Source organism: Drosophila kikkawai, chromosome 3R, assembly GCF_030179895.1.
Source record: "Drosophila kikkawai strain 14028-0561.14 chromosome 3R, DkikHiC1v2, whole genome shotgun sequence".
In the NCBI taxonomy this organism is placed as follows: domain Eukaryota; kingdom Metazoa; phylum Arthropoda; class Insecta; order Diptera; family Drosophilidae; genus Drosophila; species Drosophila kikkawai.
Window position 1 is genome coordinate 26,364,798 of NC_091731.1, and position 15,926 is coordinate 26,380,723.

General features: G+C 46.7%; 5 protein-coding genes and 1 long non-coding RNA gene across 15 annotated transcripts; 1 reads left to right on the forward strand and 5 right to left on the reverse strand.

Annotated features, from left to right (window-relative positions):
* Positions 1 to 497: 497 nt before the first annotated feature.
* Positions 498 to 1,927, reverse strand: LOC108081047 (fibrinogen-like protein A). The gene is made up of 3 exons (XM_070287095.1): positions 1,798 to 1,927; positions 1,269 to 1,716; positions 498 to 1,213 (listed from the first exon to the last, which is right to left on the reverse strand). Exons 1-3 carry the CDS (start codon positions 1,867 to 1,869, stop codon positions 498 to 500), a joined length of 1,236 nt encoding a protein of 411 aa, XP_070143196.1. The 5' UTR covers positions 1,870 to 1,927.
* On the forward strand, positions 1,091 to 9,036 carry LOC138928872 (uncharacterized). Its single transcript, XR_011445276.1, has 3 exons — positions 1,091 to 1,230; positions 7,399 to 8,835; positions 8,904 to 9,036. It is a non-coding gene; the product is annotated as an uncharacterized lncRNA (long non-coding RNA).
* On the reverse strand, positions 1,946 to 10,883 carry nsl1 (non-specific lethal 1). 10 transcript variants are annotated; one of them, XM_017176010.3, is made up of 9 exons: positions 10,703 to 10,882; positions 8,873 to 9,692; positions 7,583 to 8,813; positions 6,478 to 6,965; positions 5,687 to 5,983; positions 5,043 to 5,370; positions 4,866 to 4,982; positions 3,814 to 4,735; positions 1,946 to 3,714 (listed from the first exon to the last, which is right to left on the reverse strand). In XM_017176010.3, the coding sequence occupies exons 2-9, from the start codon at positions 9,636 to 9,638 to the stop codon at positions 3,133 to 3,135; spliced, it is 4,731 nt and encodes a 1,576-aa protein (XP_017031499.1). In that variant the 5' UTR covers positions 9,639 to 9,692; positions 10,703 to 10,882; the 3' UTR covers positions 1,946 to 3,132. The 10 variants fall into 10 exon arrangements, with proteins under 10 accessions (XP_017031499.1, XP_017031498.1, XP_070143195.1 ...); XM_017176009.3 differs by having other exon boundaries at positions 5,043 to 5,373; XM_070287094.1 differs by having other exon boundaries at positions 5,681 to 5,983.
* Positions 10,884 to 11,079: 196 nt separating this feature from the next.
* On the reverse strand, positions 11,080 to 11,890 carry Acyp2 (Acylphosphatase 2). Its single transcript, XM_017176016.3, has 4 exons — positions 11,695 to 11,890; positions 11,620 to 11,636; positions 11,454 to 11,563; positions 11,080 to 11,394 (listed from the first exon to the last, which is right to left on the reverse strand). The coding sequence occupies exons 1-4, from the start codon at positions 11,873 to 11,875 to the stop codon at positions 11,280 to 11,282; spliced, it is 423 nt and encodes a 140-aa protein (XP_017031505.1). The 5' UTR covers positions 11,876 to 11,890; the 3' UTR covers positions 11,080 to 11,279.
* A 65-nt stretch (positions 11,891 to 11,955) lies between these two features.
* Positions 11,956 to 12,975, reverse strand: Uros2 (Uroporphyrinogen III synthase 2). Its single transcript, XM_017176015.3, has one exon. The coding sequence runs from the start codon at positions 12,856 to 12,858 to the stop codon at positions 12,097 to 12,099; it is 762 nt and encodes a 253-aa protein (XP_017031504.1). The 5' UTR covers positions 12,859 to 12,975; the 3' UTR covers positions 11,956 to 12,096.
* A 176-nt stretch (positions 12,976 to 13,151) lies between these two features.
* LOC108081044 (protein FAM114A2) lies at positions 13,152 to 14,912 on the reverse strand. Its single transcript, XM_017176014.3, has 2 exons — positions 13,696 to 14,912; positions 13,152 to 13,632 (listed from the first exon to the last, which is right to left on the reverse strand). Exons 1-2 carry the CDS (start codon positions 14,736 to 14,738, stop codon positions 13,245 to 13,247), a joined length of 1,431 nt encoding a protein of 476 aa, XP_017031503.1. The 5' UTR covers positions 14,739 to 14,912; the 3' UTR covers positions 13,152 to 13,244.
* Positions 14,913 to 15,926: the final 1,014 nt, after the last annotated feature.

A 15,926-nucleotide genomic window follows, 5' to 3' on the forward strand; every position in this document is an offset into this window, starting at 1 on the left:
TATCATCGATATATTCGAAACATCGCTTCTGCGGATTGAAAGAAATGGATTAACAAATAGTATATATATTTAATACATTTTTTGGAATATTATTGTAGAACTTATCTTATTTTTAATGAAATTGGCTTTAAAATCAATGTTAAAAACAACGATATTTTTACCATAATTATTTTAATATATTTTTTTACACGTCAACTAATGTAAATACGGTGTCGAATTCTGATTCTACAGGACATGTAATTTCCTTTCGATACCCATTCGATCTATCGTAAGGAACTAGTGATGTGTAATTAAATAGTCGTCAAATTTAAAGTGCAAATTATAAAACATTTAATAAAATATTATTTGAATAAGGGTATCAAAATTGAAGGAAACCCCTCGGTGGAGCTTTAATTTCATGCGATACCTATCGCCACCTTCCACTTGCAGGGCCACCTATCGGTAACGTTCAAGCAACATTTGCTGATTGCTATTTAAATTTCGAAGTTCGTCGCCGCTTAATTCTCGTAACTATTCGCCGGATCGCCACTAGAGTCGAAATTTACGGGCCGTATCATCATGCGCGAGGTTTTCGGAGTGTCCGTTCCAGTCCCCCAATACGACCAGAGGATGGCCGGACCAGCTCTCTGGTTACCGTGCTCGCCATTTAGATTGGACCTGGTGCAGCGATCGAGCCACCATCCGCCGCCGTAGTGCTCGGCGCAGGAGGAATTTCCGGCGGATTGGCCATCGTTCCGGCGATCGTATGTGCTAAAGTCCAGGTGAATGTGCGGCTCCAGGGCGTCGGGCAGCGAACCCCGGAAGACACCGTCCACCGCTAGCTGATAGTTGTAGCCCTCGCTGTCCAGCCGGAACAGAGAGTACTCCGCCCAATCCGGGAACTCTTCCCCCTGATTATAGCCCAGCTCCACGCGCAACTCGTGATCGTCGCGATAGAGAATCTTGTGCGTGAACTCATTGCCGAACCAGAAATCCCTGGACAGATGGCCAAAGCCCGCACGGTACTCGTCCCAGCTGCGATTGAAGTTCTCCGCGGGATCGAAGACTCCTCTGTTCTGGATCACCGTCCAGGCGGGTCCGTCCGTGGCGAATGCACAGTACCGCTCATAAAAGTCTCGCTGGAGTTCATTCCTTTCCGGAACCAGAAACCTATAGACGCCATCCACTCGCTCGTCTAATTCGAAGCAATCGGATTTTTCAGGCTGGTAGAACTCTGGGCAGGATTTGCAGGTGAGCTTATGGCTAATATCTTTGTAAGTAGGACTCACCAACTTTTGAGGGTTCCTTAACTTGAGCAACATTCAAGTGAACAGTGTCATTTGGGGAAACTTCTGGAATTTGATTGCACTTATTGTGCTGCCTCGTAGAGTCCATTTGTGTTTCTAGAATTGCCTTAGTATTAGCCTCCTGTTCCAGTCGCTGCATTAATGTATTCAGTCGCTCCGATAGCTCTAGCAAAGGATCAGCTTTTGATGAGAAACTGCGAGGAGCATGGATGTCCGAATCGGCTAGAAAAACCACCTTGCTCAGGACATGGTGCAGATTGATCTCCAGGCCCCTCAGCCTTTGCGCCTGTTTGGCCAATGTCTTTCTGATTAGAACAAGTTCCTTTATGGATTCTGAGGACAACTCAGGTGTGCGAGGAGCCACAGTATCTGCTTGGACAATGAAAACTCCAAGCTGCATGCTCCAGGCCAGCAGGAAAATCAAAGAAAGCTGTTGCAATAGAAAACCACAATTTGCAGAACAAACTCAGATTCTGAAAAGCCAAGTTTTTTGGGATGGTTTCCATCTTACCATCATCTTTCCTCTCAGTTCAGTGGCCGACTGAATGAAGTCACCACAGACTGGGCTACCCACAGCACACATGTCGCTAAATGTCCGCCATCTGTTGACGATTCCCCTCCAAGAGAGCCAGGCTACTTGATCATGGGTCTGGCATGTGTAGTTTGTACGAATATAAAGTTCTGTATTTTCACGGTCCTTAGTTAATCTTCACATTTCGGTTGTATTTCTTCTTTTTTTTTGTTTAAGTATTAACGACAGAATCTTGCTTCTAGCTTTGCGGTGAAACATACATACGAAGTATATAGTAAAAAACGTAAATCAGAAAAAACATTTCTACGGACATAGCCGCACTAGGTTTTGCTTCTTTTTTTATGCTTTTAATCTCTATAATTAGCCACTAACTTTTAAGGTATAAATGATAACGCATAAGCAACTAAAGTACATTTACATACATATCGATCGTTTCTTTCACATTCCGAGCTTTTCTTCCTCAAAATTTCTCTCTTTTTCTCTCTATACAGTTGATAAAGTTTTCAAAACATAAGAATTAGGGGCCTACAGCCATCTTCGTTACATGTTAGAGTAAGGGTTAAGCTGATCAATTTACATTTATCGTGTTTTGTTTTTAGTTCCTATATCTTTTTTGCGTGCAGGTGCGAATACATTTCAAATCTTCAGCTAACTCTGCTCTCTTGGCATTCTCACGTATGTATTTGTATGTCTGTATGCATATATAATATATATTTAAATGGGTGTTTTTATATTTATATAAAGATAGCTTACTATTTTTATTCTTAGCACACTTTGGCTTGAAGCCCAAGTGGGTTGGTTTGTTTCTTCTGTTTCTGCTTAACCGCCACACATGACCATCCCTTGAACCGAACACCCCCACCACACCACAACACAACACACCAACGTGGTATAGTGGTGAGGGCGTTCGATGATCTCAATAATGGTCAGAGCGCTTCCAGATTAATTAGTTTACATTTATCGATAACTTTCTTACCTCTAAGTGTTAGGCTTGTATTTACATTGATTATTTCAAGAGTTTTTTGTTTGTGTTCTTGTTTTTCTTAGTTGGTTTCTGTTTCTTTTTTCCTTTGTGTTATATATATGTTTGCTGTTCTCTGCGGGATCGTATAACTAAATAACTTAGAAGATTGTTTGGAGTAGGCAATGCTGTTGTTATGAGTGCAAACAAATCCGTTTAAAACAAGTTAAAATTGTTGCTCTGCGCGGGCTGATTTCGATTGTGTTGGTGTTTTTAAAAATTGACGAATCATTTAAAAAGACTTAAAGAACGAAAACGAGTTATATCCTTTGGGCTGTTGTTTTTGTTTTTTGTTAGATGCGTCTGCTGCGTGAACCGTCGGTCCGGTTTTTCCACTCCGGATCGTTGGGGTCGTCGTCCTCGAAGGGATCCTCGGCCATGTCCTCCTCGAGAGCTTCCTGATCGCCCAGATACGCATCGATCGCCGAATCGTACAGATTCAGCTCAGCATCTGGCGTCGATTCCTGTTCATCGTCGAGCGGTGCAAGATGATGCTTCGGATAGTCATCGTCCTCGACCTCTAGCAGCACATCCTCCTCTTCCGGCTCTGAAAGTCCACCATCTCCTTCTAAAGCTACCCTTTCTATTTCATCCTCGATAACGTCTATCTTCGCCGCCATTGGGTGACCATTGATCTGCCCATTATTCAGCTTTGTCTTGGACTTGCTGCTTCGTCGACTGCCACTGCTACCGCCGGCTCCTGTGAAGCTGCTTCCGTCGCAGTTCGACGACACGGACTTGGTTTTCGCCCGCTTTGTGCTGGGTATTGACGCGGGCGTTGCGTAGGTCTCGGCCAACAAGTGCTGATAGACCTCCTCGGAGAGTGGAAAGACCAAAGGCTCAAAGAGTGACGGTTGTTGCATCAGCGCATGGCTCTGTCACAAAAAAAAAAAAAAAAAATAAAGGCGATTGTTAGAAAAGTAACAGACAATATTTTGGAGATTCGGTTAAAAGGAGAAAATCCCTTGACTTACCTCCCGCAGATCGGGCGTGGTGCTGCGCCGCTCCGTCTGATCTTTAAGCTTGCTAGACGTTGTGCGACGGCGGGCTTTACGCGACTGGCCGCCCATTAGCAGCTCGCCGCTCTCGTTGAACCCCTCCAGTGGATGTGCCAGCGGCGAGGGAATGCTTTCGTTGTCTGCCCCAGTTCCGCCGTGGTGTGGAGCAGGGGAGGCAGGATCCGGAGTGTTGGCCCCGCTCGATTCAGCGCGACTATCTGCACGGCGATTCGCTCGGGATCTGGTGCTCCATGGAAACTTGAGGAACGTCTCGAAACGGCGACGCTCCTCGAGCAGGGCGCGTTGATGTCTTGCAATGAAAGCCTCATCTGAGAGATCTTCCTCATTGTACTCCTCCTCCTCCATTTCTATGAGGGGCGCTTTAGCCTGACCATTGGCCTTGGGCTTGGTGACCTCGTCCGCGGACTTATCCAACTTGAGCCGCTTGGGCAGTGGTGGCTCTATCTCTGCAGTTGACTCGGCCAGATGTTCGGCAGTTTTAGCATTTAGATTTTTTGAAATGTTGCCATTAAGCTTAGGCTTCTTCCCCTTCTCCTCCTTCTTTTCCACTTTGTGCTGCTTCGCTGCCGCTGCCTTGGGTTCAGCCGTCTTGGCATTGCCATTTACCAGTCCATTCTTATTATTGTTGTTATTATTGTTAACAATATTATTGTTATTGTGCTTAACGACTGTCTCCTTCTGGCTAATCCCGTTGACCTTTGGAGGCTGCTCATCCAGCAGCTTTTGTTCTTGAGGGGGGTGTAGGGCATTGGTTCGTGTGTTGGAGAGCTCGTCTGACGTCGCTGTTGCTGGGACACTGCCGTTGCTGAGTTTGCACTCCGCTGACTCATCCGCCGACTGCTTCGCCTTATCACTGTCGCTGTCAACAATGCGCCACCTGCAGATGTGAGGGAACACACATCGTTAATGATTAGAATAGTAATTAATGGGAGCCGAAAGCAGCAATAATTCCCCAATTTGATATCAGAGTTGTACGCCCCCCAAGATGGCAGTGTAAAAGTACTCACTTGGGCGTTGGAATCTCCTTGTAGGGGAGAATCTCTACCTTCGTTTGGGCGGCCATGCTGTAGGGTATAACGATGTTGTCGATGTCGTAGATGGGACGAATACGGCGTTCCGAGGATCTAAGCGAAAGAAGTCGATATATTTATGTTGAAACCAGCGATTCGTATATTCAAGCTTACCTCTCGTTTCGATGACTGTGGGTGGGCGAGGAGTTGCGACGACTCCTGCTACTGCTCTGCTCTGACCCCCACTGGTCCCCGTAGCCGTTGAGGTGATGGTTGTTGATGTTGCTGCCGGATGATTGCTGCTGCTGAATGGAATTGCAGCTACTGTTATTGTTGGTGGATTTACGTGACTTCTTAGCGCCGCTGTGTGCCGAGATCGAGGTTGAGGAGGGACTTTGGTGGCGTTGTCGTTGGCGTTGGCGAGAGTCTGGCCACTGCGATCTGGAATTGTTCACTCCAGTTGGGTGTTGTTGTTGTTGCTGCTTCCTGCCCGTTGCCGCCGCTGCTGCATTAAATCCGTAAATTGAATGCGGAAACGGGACGAGACGGAGACAAGAAACGGAATGGCAAAATAAAGCAATTGGTAGTTGTTGTTGTTGTGGTTGTAGTTGTTGGTGGTGGTTGGTGGAATTGGTTGGAATATTCGTGTTTTTGGTTGATTTTCGATGCAAAGAAAAAGAAAGAAGAGATGCAAAAGATTGTTGTTGTTTTATGTTAATAAATTATCGAATTTTGTCATGTTTACAATAATTTACTGTTGGCCACAAGTGGCGTTGTAGTAGGCGTAGTAGAAGAAGTAGTAGTAGCAGTACCAGTACCGTTTCCGCTATCCCCTCCCCCGACGCCACTGCCACCGCCTCCTCCGGCTGCTAATGCTCCACTGCCCGCTTCCTTATTTGAGTTATTGTTGCGCTCCTTGCGGCGTATATATCGCCGCTTGACCGCATCACCCGGCCGGCGGCTGCCTGCATGTCCGCCGCTACCGCCGGAGGCTAGCGTCTCGCGCTCCGCCTTCCACATGGCCTTTACAATGGCCTTGGCCTGAGAGCGCATGACGCGATACTGCCAGTCCGGCTGGCGGGCAACGGCCTCCAAGTGAACAGACTGGCTGACATCTAAAAAGAAGCAATTGAAGTGGTGTTTTTTTTTTGTTAAAAGGTTTTCGGCAAGCATTCCCAAATTTAAATCACTTTCAGGGCGCTATTTCCTGTTTTCACTGAAAACGACTTAATGGCATTCTTTAATTTAAAATGCAACCAATCCGGTTCCTACTTCATTATAATTATTTTAGGGTTTTAATCAGGAATTTTAAGTATTTCGAGATTTATGAATTATTCTAGTCTACTGGTTCATTTGTCTGAATAGGAAAAAATGAAAAAAATATTTAAAAGTTAGCCTTCAATTGGATTTTGCTATGCCTAAAACTGTTCTAGACTTTAGTGTTTTCTGTAATGGTTACACAAATTCACAAAACTGTCCACCTTTTCCTTTGGAAAATGCTTATTTATTGGTCGTAGGTTTTTTTTCAAGTCTAGTTTTCTAGCTGATTATTAGTTAATCTATAAGTATCAAATCCAGAAATGGAAATTCAATGCAATTTCCCACTCACCGCTGGCAAAACTGAGCACTGGATGGTAGCCAGCATCGATCAGGGCCACCCGGTTGGCGGGCATCATCGTCTCAACCAGCTCACGGGGCGCCGTGGGGTCCGTTCGACCTGTACACAGGGTGCAGGGCACCTGGGGCCACTGGCAGCCGCACTTGATGTTGCTGGGTCGCGCCGCCTTCTTCGATATTGTGTGCATGTTAGTGGTCTGGAAGAGCTTGCGCTTTCGAAACTCTGACAGCACCAGTGGCCTAGCCCGACTGCAGAGCATATCGGATGGCGGCTCCTCCTTTAGGCCATTCGCAGGCGACGCTGACTGGCTAACAGTCGCCTCAAGTCGGACTTCCCCCTTGGAGTGGGAAAGCTCCACATGGAGGTCATTGTACTGGCGGATTTTCATCTCCAGATCGGCCAACTGTGAGCAGACCCACGACCATCGCAGGGCTATGGCGGCCCGATCTTTTGAGTAACGCCAAACAGCGCGTCGTGCTCTGAAACGAATTGAATGGAATAAAAATTAAATAATTAATTATTTTAATTTTGGGAATGATATGAATGGTAAATACATTTATATATTGCTGTTCAAGTATATTATGGGAGTACTTTAACTTCCTAGAGCACAAATTGCTAGCAACAAAAAATGTGTTGATAAGATCCCCGGAAAAAAAAGTGTCATAGCAGCAATTAAAATCGATTAATTGCGTAGTTAAGGTTGCCCTCATAGGAATTGAAAAAAAGCAACTTGATTTAATTTAAATCTGATCCGCCAGACATAAATCTACAAAAAGCAAAGAAAATGATGTGGCATCTGCTCAGGGATACCTTAAATATCTAGTATAAAGAACCTACTTTAAAGGGCTGTCAAAAAAGTAACTCCAACAAAGACTAAAAACAACCATATAAATCGACAAACATTCATTTCAGTAAAATACCCAAATACCTCCATGTTATCGGACATGAGACCACAAATCGATCAAAAAATCTGACAGAAAAGGGTGGCTAAAAAAGCTGGAGACCCAAAAAACATTTGGAAGCCTAGCAGATTAGTTGGAAATTCACCCAGAGCATCTACAAATAAAATCAAGTCTAAAAGGCCGGATGCACTTACATGGGTAGCGATTGCTGCTGGGTATTGTTATATGTGACCATCTCATCGGCGGACTCGCCGCCTGAACTGGATTCTGTGGCATCAGAATCAATGGCGTTCTGAACCTCTCGCAGCTCTGTGTGCAGCAAACCGGCAACGTGGGTGAGTTCGCTGGTCACATAAGTGTCGTAGCCGGGCACAATGTCGTCCGCCCGCGGCGTATTCGGATCCGTACTTGACCCCGTCATGACTGCTGCTGCACCAGTTGCTGAAAGACCCGCTGCTGCTGCTGTTCCTGCTCCGGGCGTCGTATCCAACTGATTCTTCCGCGGACGCTTACCCGGCAGCGTTGTGGAGTTTGAGCTGTTAAACCAGCTGGAAGATGGAGCCAAGGTGGCCGAGGTACCGGTGGCCGTGTGACAGATCTGCTGATGCCGGGCCGCTGTGCCAATATGCCGAATTACACTGCTCATCTGGCTGGCCGGCAGTGGATGCTTCTTCTGCTCCTCCCAGAATGCACAGTCTGGTCGTCCAGAGACAATCGACAGAACAGTTGCCTCCCGCTCGGAGAGTGTGGCACTCCTGGCCGGATTGGGAGTCTTGTGGGAACTGCGGGCGGACCATTCCAGAATACCGGCCACCTCTCCGCTGGCGTGGCGGCACATTTGACGGGCCTGGAACTTACGCATCCGGCGCAGCAGAAAATCGATCCGGCGCGTGATCACATGTTGCTGCTGCTCTAGCTCTGCATGGCTCTCCTCCCACGGACGCTCCTGCTTAACACTTACGTTCGCGGTGGAAAGGCTGCTGGTGCTGGGAAGGATGCTAGTGCCGCTGAAGTTGGGCTTTATATCTGGCAGCTCGGGGGCACTGCTTGCAGGTGCCGCCGTGGCGGACATGGACGCAGCGGGTGGCGCCTCCTCCCACACCTCGTTGAAGAAATCACAGATAGCATCTGGATTGACATGGGCGCCGTCGAATGTTTTCAGCGCCTTGAGCACCTCCTCGATATCCTGATCCTCTAGCACAGCGCCAGCGGCCCCATCTTTGAGGAAATTAATCGATCCTGCGGTACTCTGTGGCGTCAGCTGTTGCTGTTGTGGCGTCGCTTGCAAACGCGGGGAATCCTGCGCCGGATTGACTGGCGTCTGCTGTTGCCTGCTAGGTGTTGTTGGTGGCTCTGGCTCAGGCGGAGGAGGCAACAGCTCCTCTGACATGGCAATAACATTGCCATCCAGCTGACTGAGGCGCTCTAAAAAAGTATGCCAAAACAGGTAAGCTTTTGGTTTTCAGTTAAAAATTTACACTTACCCTCTATATTATCTGTTTCGATCTTGGACAGCTCCTCCTCGGCTGGAATTGACTGATCCTCAGCTGCTGCCTCTCCGCTGACACCTGGGGATTCGGTGGTCGAGCTGGAGCTCGTGGCGGCTGCCGGCGTTGTGGCCGGCTCCTTACCAAGGCTTACTTCCGGCAGCGTTTTCCTCAGACAAATCTCCGCGGAGATAGCCTCCTCGAAGTTGATCGTCAGATCCGCCAGCAGCTGGGCCGTGGAGTTGTCCTTAGGCGAGCTGCTGTGTGTGTTTGTGGTGTTGCTGCTGCTATTGTTGTTCTTCTCCACCACCGCTGGTGAGGCGCTGGTGGAGGCCACACCGGCATCCGGCGTGGAAGGACCAGCGCTGGCACTACTGCTAGAACTGTGTGGAGTCGGGGCTGTGCTCAGCCCCATTGCTGGTTCATTGCTTGGCTTATTGCCGCCGGACTTTCGCTTATTGTTCGGTTGCGAGGATCGCAGTTGCGGAATAGTGGCTGCCGGCGATGATGCCAAACCGCCTGCCGCCGCTGCTGCTGCTGCGGCAGCTACGGCTGCAGCTTCCCGAGAGCGGGTGACGCGCGTTGTGGCCGTGGCCGGCGTGGGCGTCGATGGCTTCTTGGCCACTGAGCCTGGACCTGCTCCTCCTGTGCCGCCGCCGGCAACTGCGCCGCTGTCCGAAGAGGAGCTGCGGGCCGAAGGCGAGGCGGTACTGGTGAGCTTCTCCTTGGGGCTTAATGGCTCGGCTGTGAGCGCTGGTGCCATAGTTGGGTAGCTCGCATTTGGGTCGCGAAGCTCGGGCTAATTCTGGTCAGGTCACTTTAGACGTAAACAAAACCAAAACAATAATTTATTTTAGTAAAACGATAAGCGCGACGATTGGAATGAAAACGACAGGCAAACTTTTTGTTTTATAAACTGCTCTTACACTCTCACTCACACACATATATGTGTCGGGTTACTTCGTTATCTCAGCTTAACTCTTTCCCCAAATCGAACAAAAAAAGCCGCTAATATTTGTGTATTTTTTTTATCTCGCTCTGCCGCCCGCCTCCCAAAGAAATCTCGTTGTGTCTTTTCCGGCGTGTTATGTACAAAACACGCACTAAAACAGTCACAGCCGCGCTCTAGCTGAGCGGGAGCGAGAGAGAGGTCAGAACGCGCGCTATTGCACACAATGATGCGCAATAAAAAAAACTGTATAGAACACACGCACACACACACACATTAGAGCGTATTTACTTGGGCTCGGGCAGGCAGAGATGGGACAGACTTCTTACATACTGACGAAATCATCGCTGCTGCTCTCGATGGGAAAAACACAATTTTCCGAGATTTTGCATCATCTGCTGGCGGAAAATTGGCGCGCAGGCCTATTATTATTCGTGGTAATTTCCATGTTTTTATGTAATTGCATTTATTGAATTTTTCGACTACAATTAGCAGCAGCAAACAGCTCCTCGCGCCTTTACAGCAATAATACACATACTCTGGCACACCACACACACACACATTCGAACTGAACCAGCGTGCAATTGTGTGATCCACTATTTTCAGTTATTTACACAATCCCATTTTTTGTATTCCGCATGTCGGTATTAAATTCTGAGTATAGTTAATTCAGTTGTGTGAGTTTTTCTACTGTATTTGCCCGATTCAAACGAAAAGGGAACAGAAAAACGTTTTCAGCGCGAAAGTATTGTCCAGTACTCACTAACACAAAGGCACATGCACATGCCCACATTCACACCGACAGGCAAGCACAGGCAGGCAGCACGCAAGAATTTGTAAATTGCTTAAAAATTAAGTAGTATATTTGTTATACGCACAATTCGGCCGTTTCGCACAATGCTCGCACAATTGCCAACTATTTGCTTACACAATGGCGTGACTCGCGCTGGGGGAATTGTACGGTTCTCTTCACGAATTTTTTTCCTCATTTATTTTTTTCATGCTGCCCTGCTACGCTTTTGGCAAAACGACGTGTATCGAATCGTATCGAAGCTGTACTCGTTTCTGTGCCCTGGCTGCCAGACCAAAGTACGCATGCCGCGCAGCCGGTTGTCTCGCTTGCACTTGTGCGTCACCTATGGCGGTGGCGCGGCGCAGGGTTGCGTGTGCGAGCGGGACGAGCCGAGGGTTGCGTTACTTTTCGGCATATGGCAACACTGGGCGCGGGCTGCTACCATGGAATGCAACCGTGCGATAGGTGTTTCGATATATTTGTTATTGTTTTGGGATTTTATGGCTAAATTATAAATTATTGTTAATATGTTTTATGTGATTTACAGAATAAGAGTTTCTGGGCATAAGCCGACAAGATCAAGTCTCACATAACAGAGCTAAATACACTAAGCTATAATTGAATATGTTGAGCCTCGAGTGGTGTTCCTTCAAGGATTAACTTTAGCGCCTTATTTCGAAGCTACTGAACGTGTAGGCATCGATCTCCTTTGCCGGCGAGAACTCCGCCTTCGTGATGCTCGACTGGGGACTGCCCTTGGTCTGGAGCCAATGTTTCCTGCAAATTGTGGGGAAGGTGTTAAATCTTCTGACTAGCACTGATTCCCAGACATTTACATTTCGTTGAGCTGCGGAAGAGGTCCCTCCAGTTGGCCCTTGACCGTTCCGTCCTTGGTGTTCATGCACCAGCCCTTGATGCCCAGCGTATTGGCCGTCTGTGCCGTGAACTAAATCAAAGGATTTACATAGATCCTGCTAATCAGTCAAGAAAATGGACACTTACCTTGCGGAAGAACACACCTGCAATGAAAAGGACAGATTAGTTAGGTCAGAACAGGTAGATGGCTAATTAAAGTACCTTGCACACGGCCAAACACCTCGAAGTTGCACGCGAAGAGCTGCGCGGATTTAGATGCTGCCATAATGCCACCGAAATTGGATGTTCGAAGATCCTGGCAACTATACCCGCCTGGATACCGTAATAGAGAAAACAAAACAAATGCTCGGACAACCAAAATAGAATTACATCGATGTGCCATAGTGACCGACAGCGATGTGACCGTACTTCAGGGCGCCAAATAATACTACGGGGGTTTACAAATCATTGATTAACTTTAACTACATTTATTATTAATGAACATTTATTTAACAGATTTGATCGAGTTCCGGATAAAACTATTCTTGGAATTACTCTCTGCTACAGCACTAAACAGATTTGGAAAAACATACCAAGGTACAAACAACTAATAACAAAAAATCATCAAGTTTGAATGGTCTTAATCAGCTTATCCACATTCGTAGCCTCCACCACGGCGTTCACCTGCAGGCCCGCGTCCTCCATGGCTTTTCTGGTAGCATCTCCGACAGCGATCAGCTTGCGATCCTTGGTGGAAACGTTGAAGCTGTCGAAAAACTCCTGGGAACTGCGGACGCTGGAGGGCCCAAAGAAAACGATCGTCTCCATTCGCTTAAGCTTGAGAGCTTGACGCATCTGGTCGATAAACTTCGGATGGGACTGACTCTCGTAGACTTCGCAGACGTCCACCCGGAATCCCTGGGCCACCAGCCGGAGTCGAAGCGTATGTCCGACTCCATTGCCGCAGGGCATTAGCAGCGGAAGCTCCCGCTTGGGTCCAAACGTTTCTACGATCAGGTCACACAAATTATTGGCATTCACTGTGTAATCGCCCATAGTGGACAGTCTCTGCAAGGTATTCCAAACCAAGCTGTGGGTGCTTTTTCCTAAGGAGTAATTGTTTAGAGAGCGCCAGCAACTGGGTAGTGGAGCGTTCTCCAGAGCCTCGTTCACAGCCTGGACACATCGGGGGGACGCAAAGATAATCCCAGCGTATCTGTGCGGTTCCTGGAGCTTCATTTGCAGTGTCTTTAGATTCTTAAACACTAATTGCGCGGGAGCAATGTAAATCGGTTCCAGGTTATGCCGACGCATGGCGGATCCATATAAATCTTCAGACGATGGAACCTTTAGCAGGATTACCGGCCGTTTACCATGAGCAGACATGATAGAAAAGGAATTTATTCGAAATAAAACTTAATATGTTGAATTTGATCTTAGTTTTTGAAGCTATTGGGCTGGACGTGCGTTGAAGTCGTTAAGAAACTATACTGAGCCAGTTTGAAAACTATCCCCGCGCCTTACTTATCGGTAATATATAAAAACAAATGCTACAGGTTGCTTTTTCGAAATAAAAAGAAATCCGTAACCTTTGAATTGTCCTTTAAGATCAACTTAAATCCAATAAAATAACCCTTTTTTTACTGGAATGTTATCACAATAATTTGCATGGTATTCAATAATATTTTGTATACATTTATATATGGAAAACAAGGGGAGTAGAGGACATTAATCGTAAAAATAGCAAGGACAACAAATAGATTTTGATCTGCTTAGACAGCACCCATTTGCAGGATGGGCGTAAAGAGCTTGTAGGCCTTCTCTATGAACTCCACGCCCGATAGCATTTCGGAAAAGAATGTGCTGACCCGGGCCTTGGCCTCCTCAGGTTCCTGCTTGCTGCTTAAAATAGCGGCGTACCTATGAGTAAGACCCTGAAGGTGTCCATTAAACTGCTTGCAGAGATTGACCACGCCGTCCACCTCGTTGGCAGTGCTGTGATGTGGTTTCACCAGCAGCAGCTCGGCGATCTTGTGAAGCTTGCACATCTCCAGGGCACAGGCTTCGCTTAGAGCGTGGATGCTCTTGGCATAGGCCTGCTCCAGATCGGCAGAGGTGGCCTCATCGGATGTCAGCCACTCCAGGCACAGCGACCAGTGTCTGTTATGGGTTTAATGATAGCCACTTAATAAAGGACTTTGGGTTAAGTTACAAACTACTCACTTGGCCACATCCTCAAACTGAATCTCCACCTCGGTATCGGCAATGGTACCCGCCAATCGTTCGCTCAGCTCCTGAGAGTCGTAGTCGCCCTCGCTTTCGCACTCCAGATCCTCCAGTTCAAGCAGTTCTTTCACTTCATTGATTGTCTCCTGCAGCTCGGACAGAGCGTTGCCACTAACCGCATCTCGGAGAGTGTCCAGCTTGAGGCAGGACTCCTTCGACAGGATCTCAAGGGCCTCGTAGTGCACCAGGCCGCAGTAGTTCTCGAAGAGAATCTCAAAGCGGAGCTGCGCCTTTTGCTTCTCCAGCCGCAACTGCTGCAGCGACTCCTCCATTTGGTCTGCATCCTTCTTCGCCTCCAGCAACAGAGCACTGAGATTCGGTTTGTTGGCCTCCAGTCCCAGGAGCTTCCGCTTGTTCATCAGCTTAGGATCGTTGTCCTGCAGTATGGTCATGGTCTTCTTGCCAATGCCCTCCAGGGTGTCCAGCCCCGTGTTCAGTACCTTTGTGCCCAAATTAGTGACGAAACCAAGACCAAAGGCGGGTGACGCCTCGCCTTCCGCTTCTGTGGTTTCTTCTGGCGTTCCTGCTGGTGTTTTCTCCCGGTGTGTGCCCTCAACTGGCATCTCCTTGGCTGCCGCCTGTTGTTCGGCTGCATTGATGCGAGCCAGTTCCTCGGGGTCGGGCACGCCTATGATCTGATTCAAGCCCTGGTTCACTTGAGTGGTTATGGTGCCCAATCCCTCGGTAGCTGTGCTTAGCACGGAGCTTAGCTTCCCGCCCCACAGGCCCCACGAGGATGATGTGTTGGAGGTCACTGTGGGCGGAGCAGCAACAGGGGGTTCCTGTTTGGGTGTTACCACCACATCCTCTCTAGCTTTTGCGTTGTTTTTGCTGCCATCTTTCTCCTGCTGCGACTGCGTCTCCTTTTCCACGTGGACAAACTTGTCCTCGTCGTCGCCCCAGTCGTCCCAGTTGTCATCCTCGTCGCTCTGGTTCCAATCGTTGCCGCTTTCTTCCTCTTTTTTCGGTTTGTTTGCCATTATTTGCGTTGGACTTTCTGCCTCCACGTAGATTTCTGCACCACCAGGGCTGCCAACTGTAAAAATGGAACAGCTGTATTTTCCACAACACGTTGCTGCCAACTTGTTAGGAAAGGAACTCGATTGGTGTATTCAAGCGATAATTTTGCCGCCATAAAGTTGAGAATGTATCGATTTTTGAAGTAAAAATATTAATTCAAAACGTGGGAGTTACGAATAAAATATTTGTGAATAAAAATATATTATAATAAATATATATTTCAGAAAGCGCAGGGCTGTATCTATGTATTTAACTAAATTTTATTAATTAGAAAACACAAGGTATTAACTATTCTTAAACCGTAACAAATAAATGTATATTTAAATATTCACGTTTACTAATTTACTACTACTACTTTAAATAATTTAAAGATTCTCTAAACCTACGAGATTCAGGTTGCTTTTAGTAATAAAAAAATTCCCAAATATCTTTGGAAACTAGAAATAAGCACAAACACTTGTTCCTAATAAAAACATTTTTAAATGTTGATTGTGTACACTCCTGTGTACTAAAACATCGCCTTACCTTTTGCTCTTATCAGGAAACCATAAATAATTCGTATTGCCTAAATTCCTTCACCTGTGCGCATACACTCACCTCCTGGCAGAGGACACCTCCTTCTCCTCCACATAGGCACACACTCGTTCACAAGCACACACCCGCAGTGTTGTCAATGCATACAAATTGAATTGATATTAGTTTGTGAAATATTTAAGCTGCCAAAATACGAAATAAATGTTCTGGCATGTGCGTGTGCAAAGCTTTTTCTATTTTCCATGTAATTTCTACCTTTTCATGGTTTCTTATTGAGATGAGAGAGACCAAGAATGTTTTCTAATTTGGAATAAAACGCAAACATTATTGTTTTGCCAGGTTTTGTTTTGTGCTTTTCTGGATCATTTGAGCTTTGTTCTGTTACATGCTTGTGTTTATTTGCTTGCACAATGAATATTGTAACTTACACCGGTCACTCCAATCCCTCCGCTTCAGGTTTCAGTCAGTTGTTTTTATTATTTTTTGGAATAATTGGATACTTTTAGTTTTAATTGTTTTTTGCGTATGTATGAATATATAATTGAAAAAAAAAACTTCTGAATGTGAATACCGGAACATATAAATCCACTCTCTAAAAATATATATACTGTACA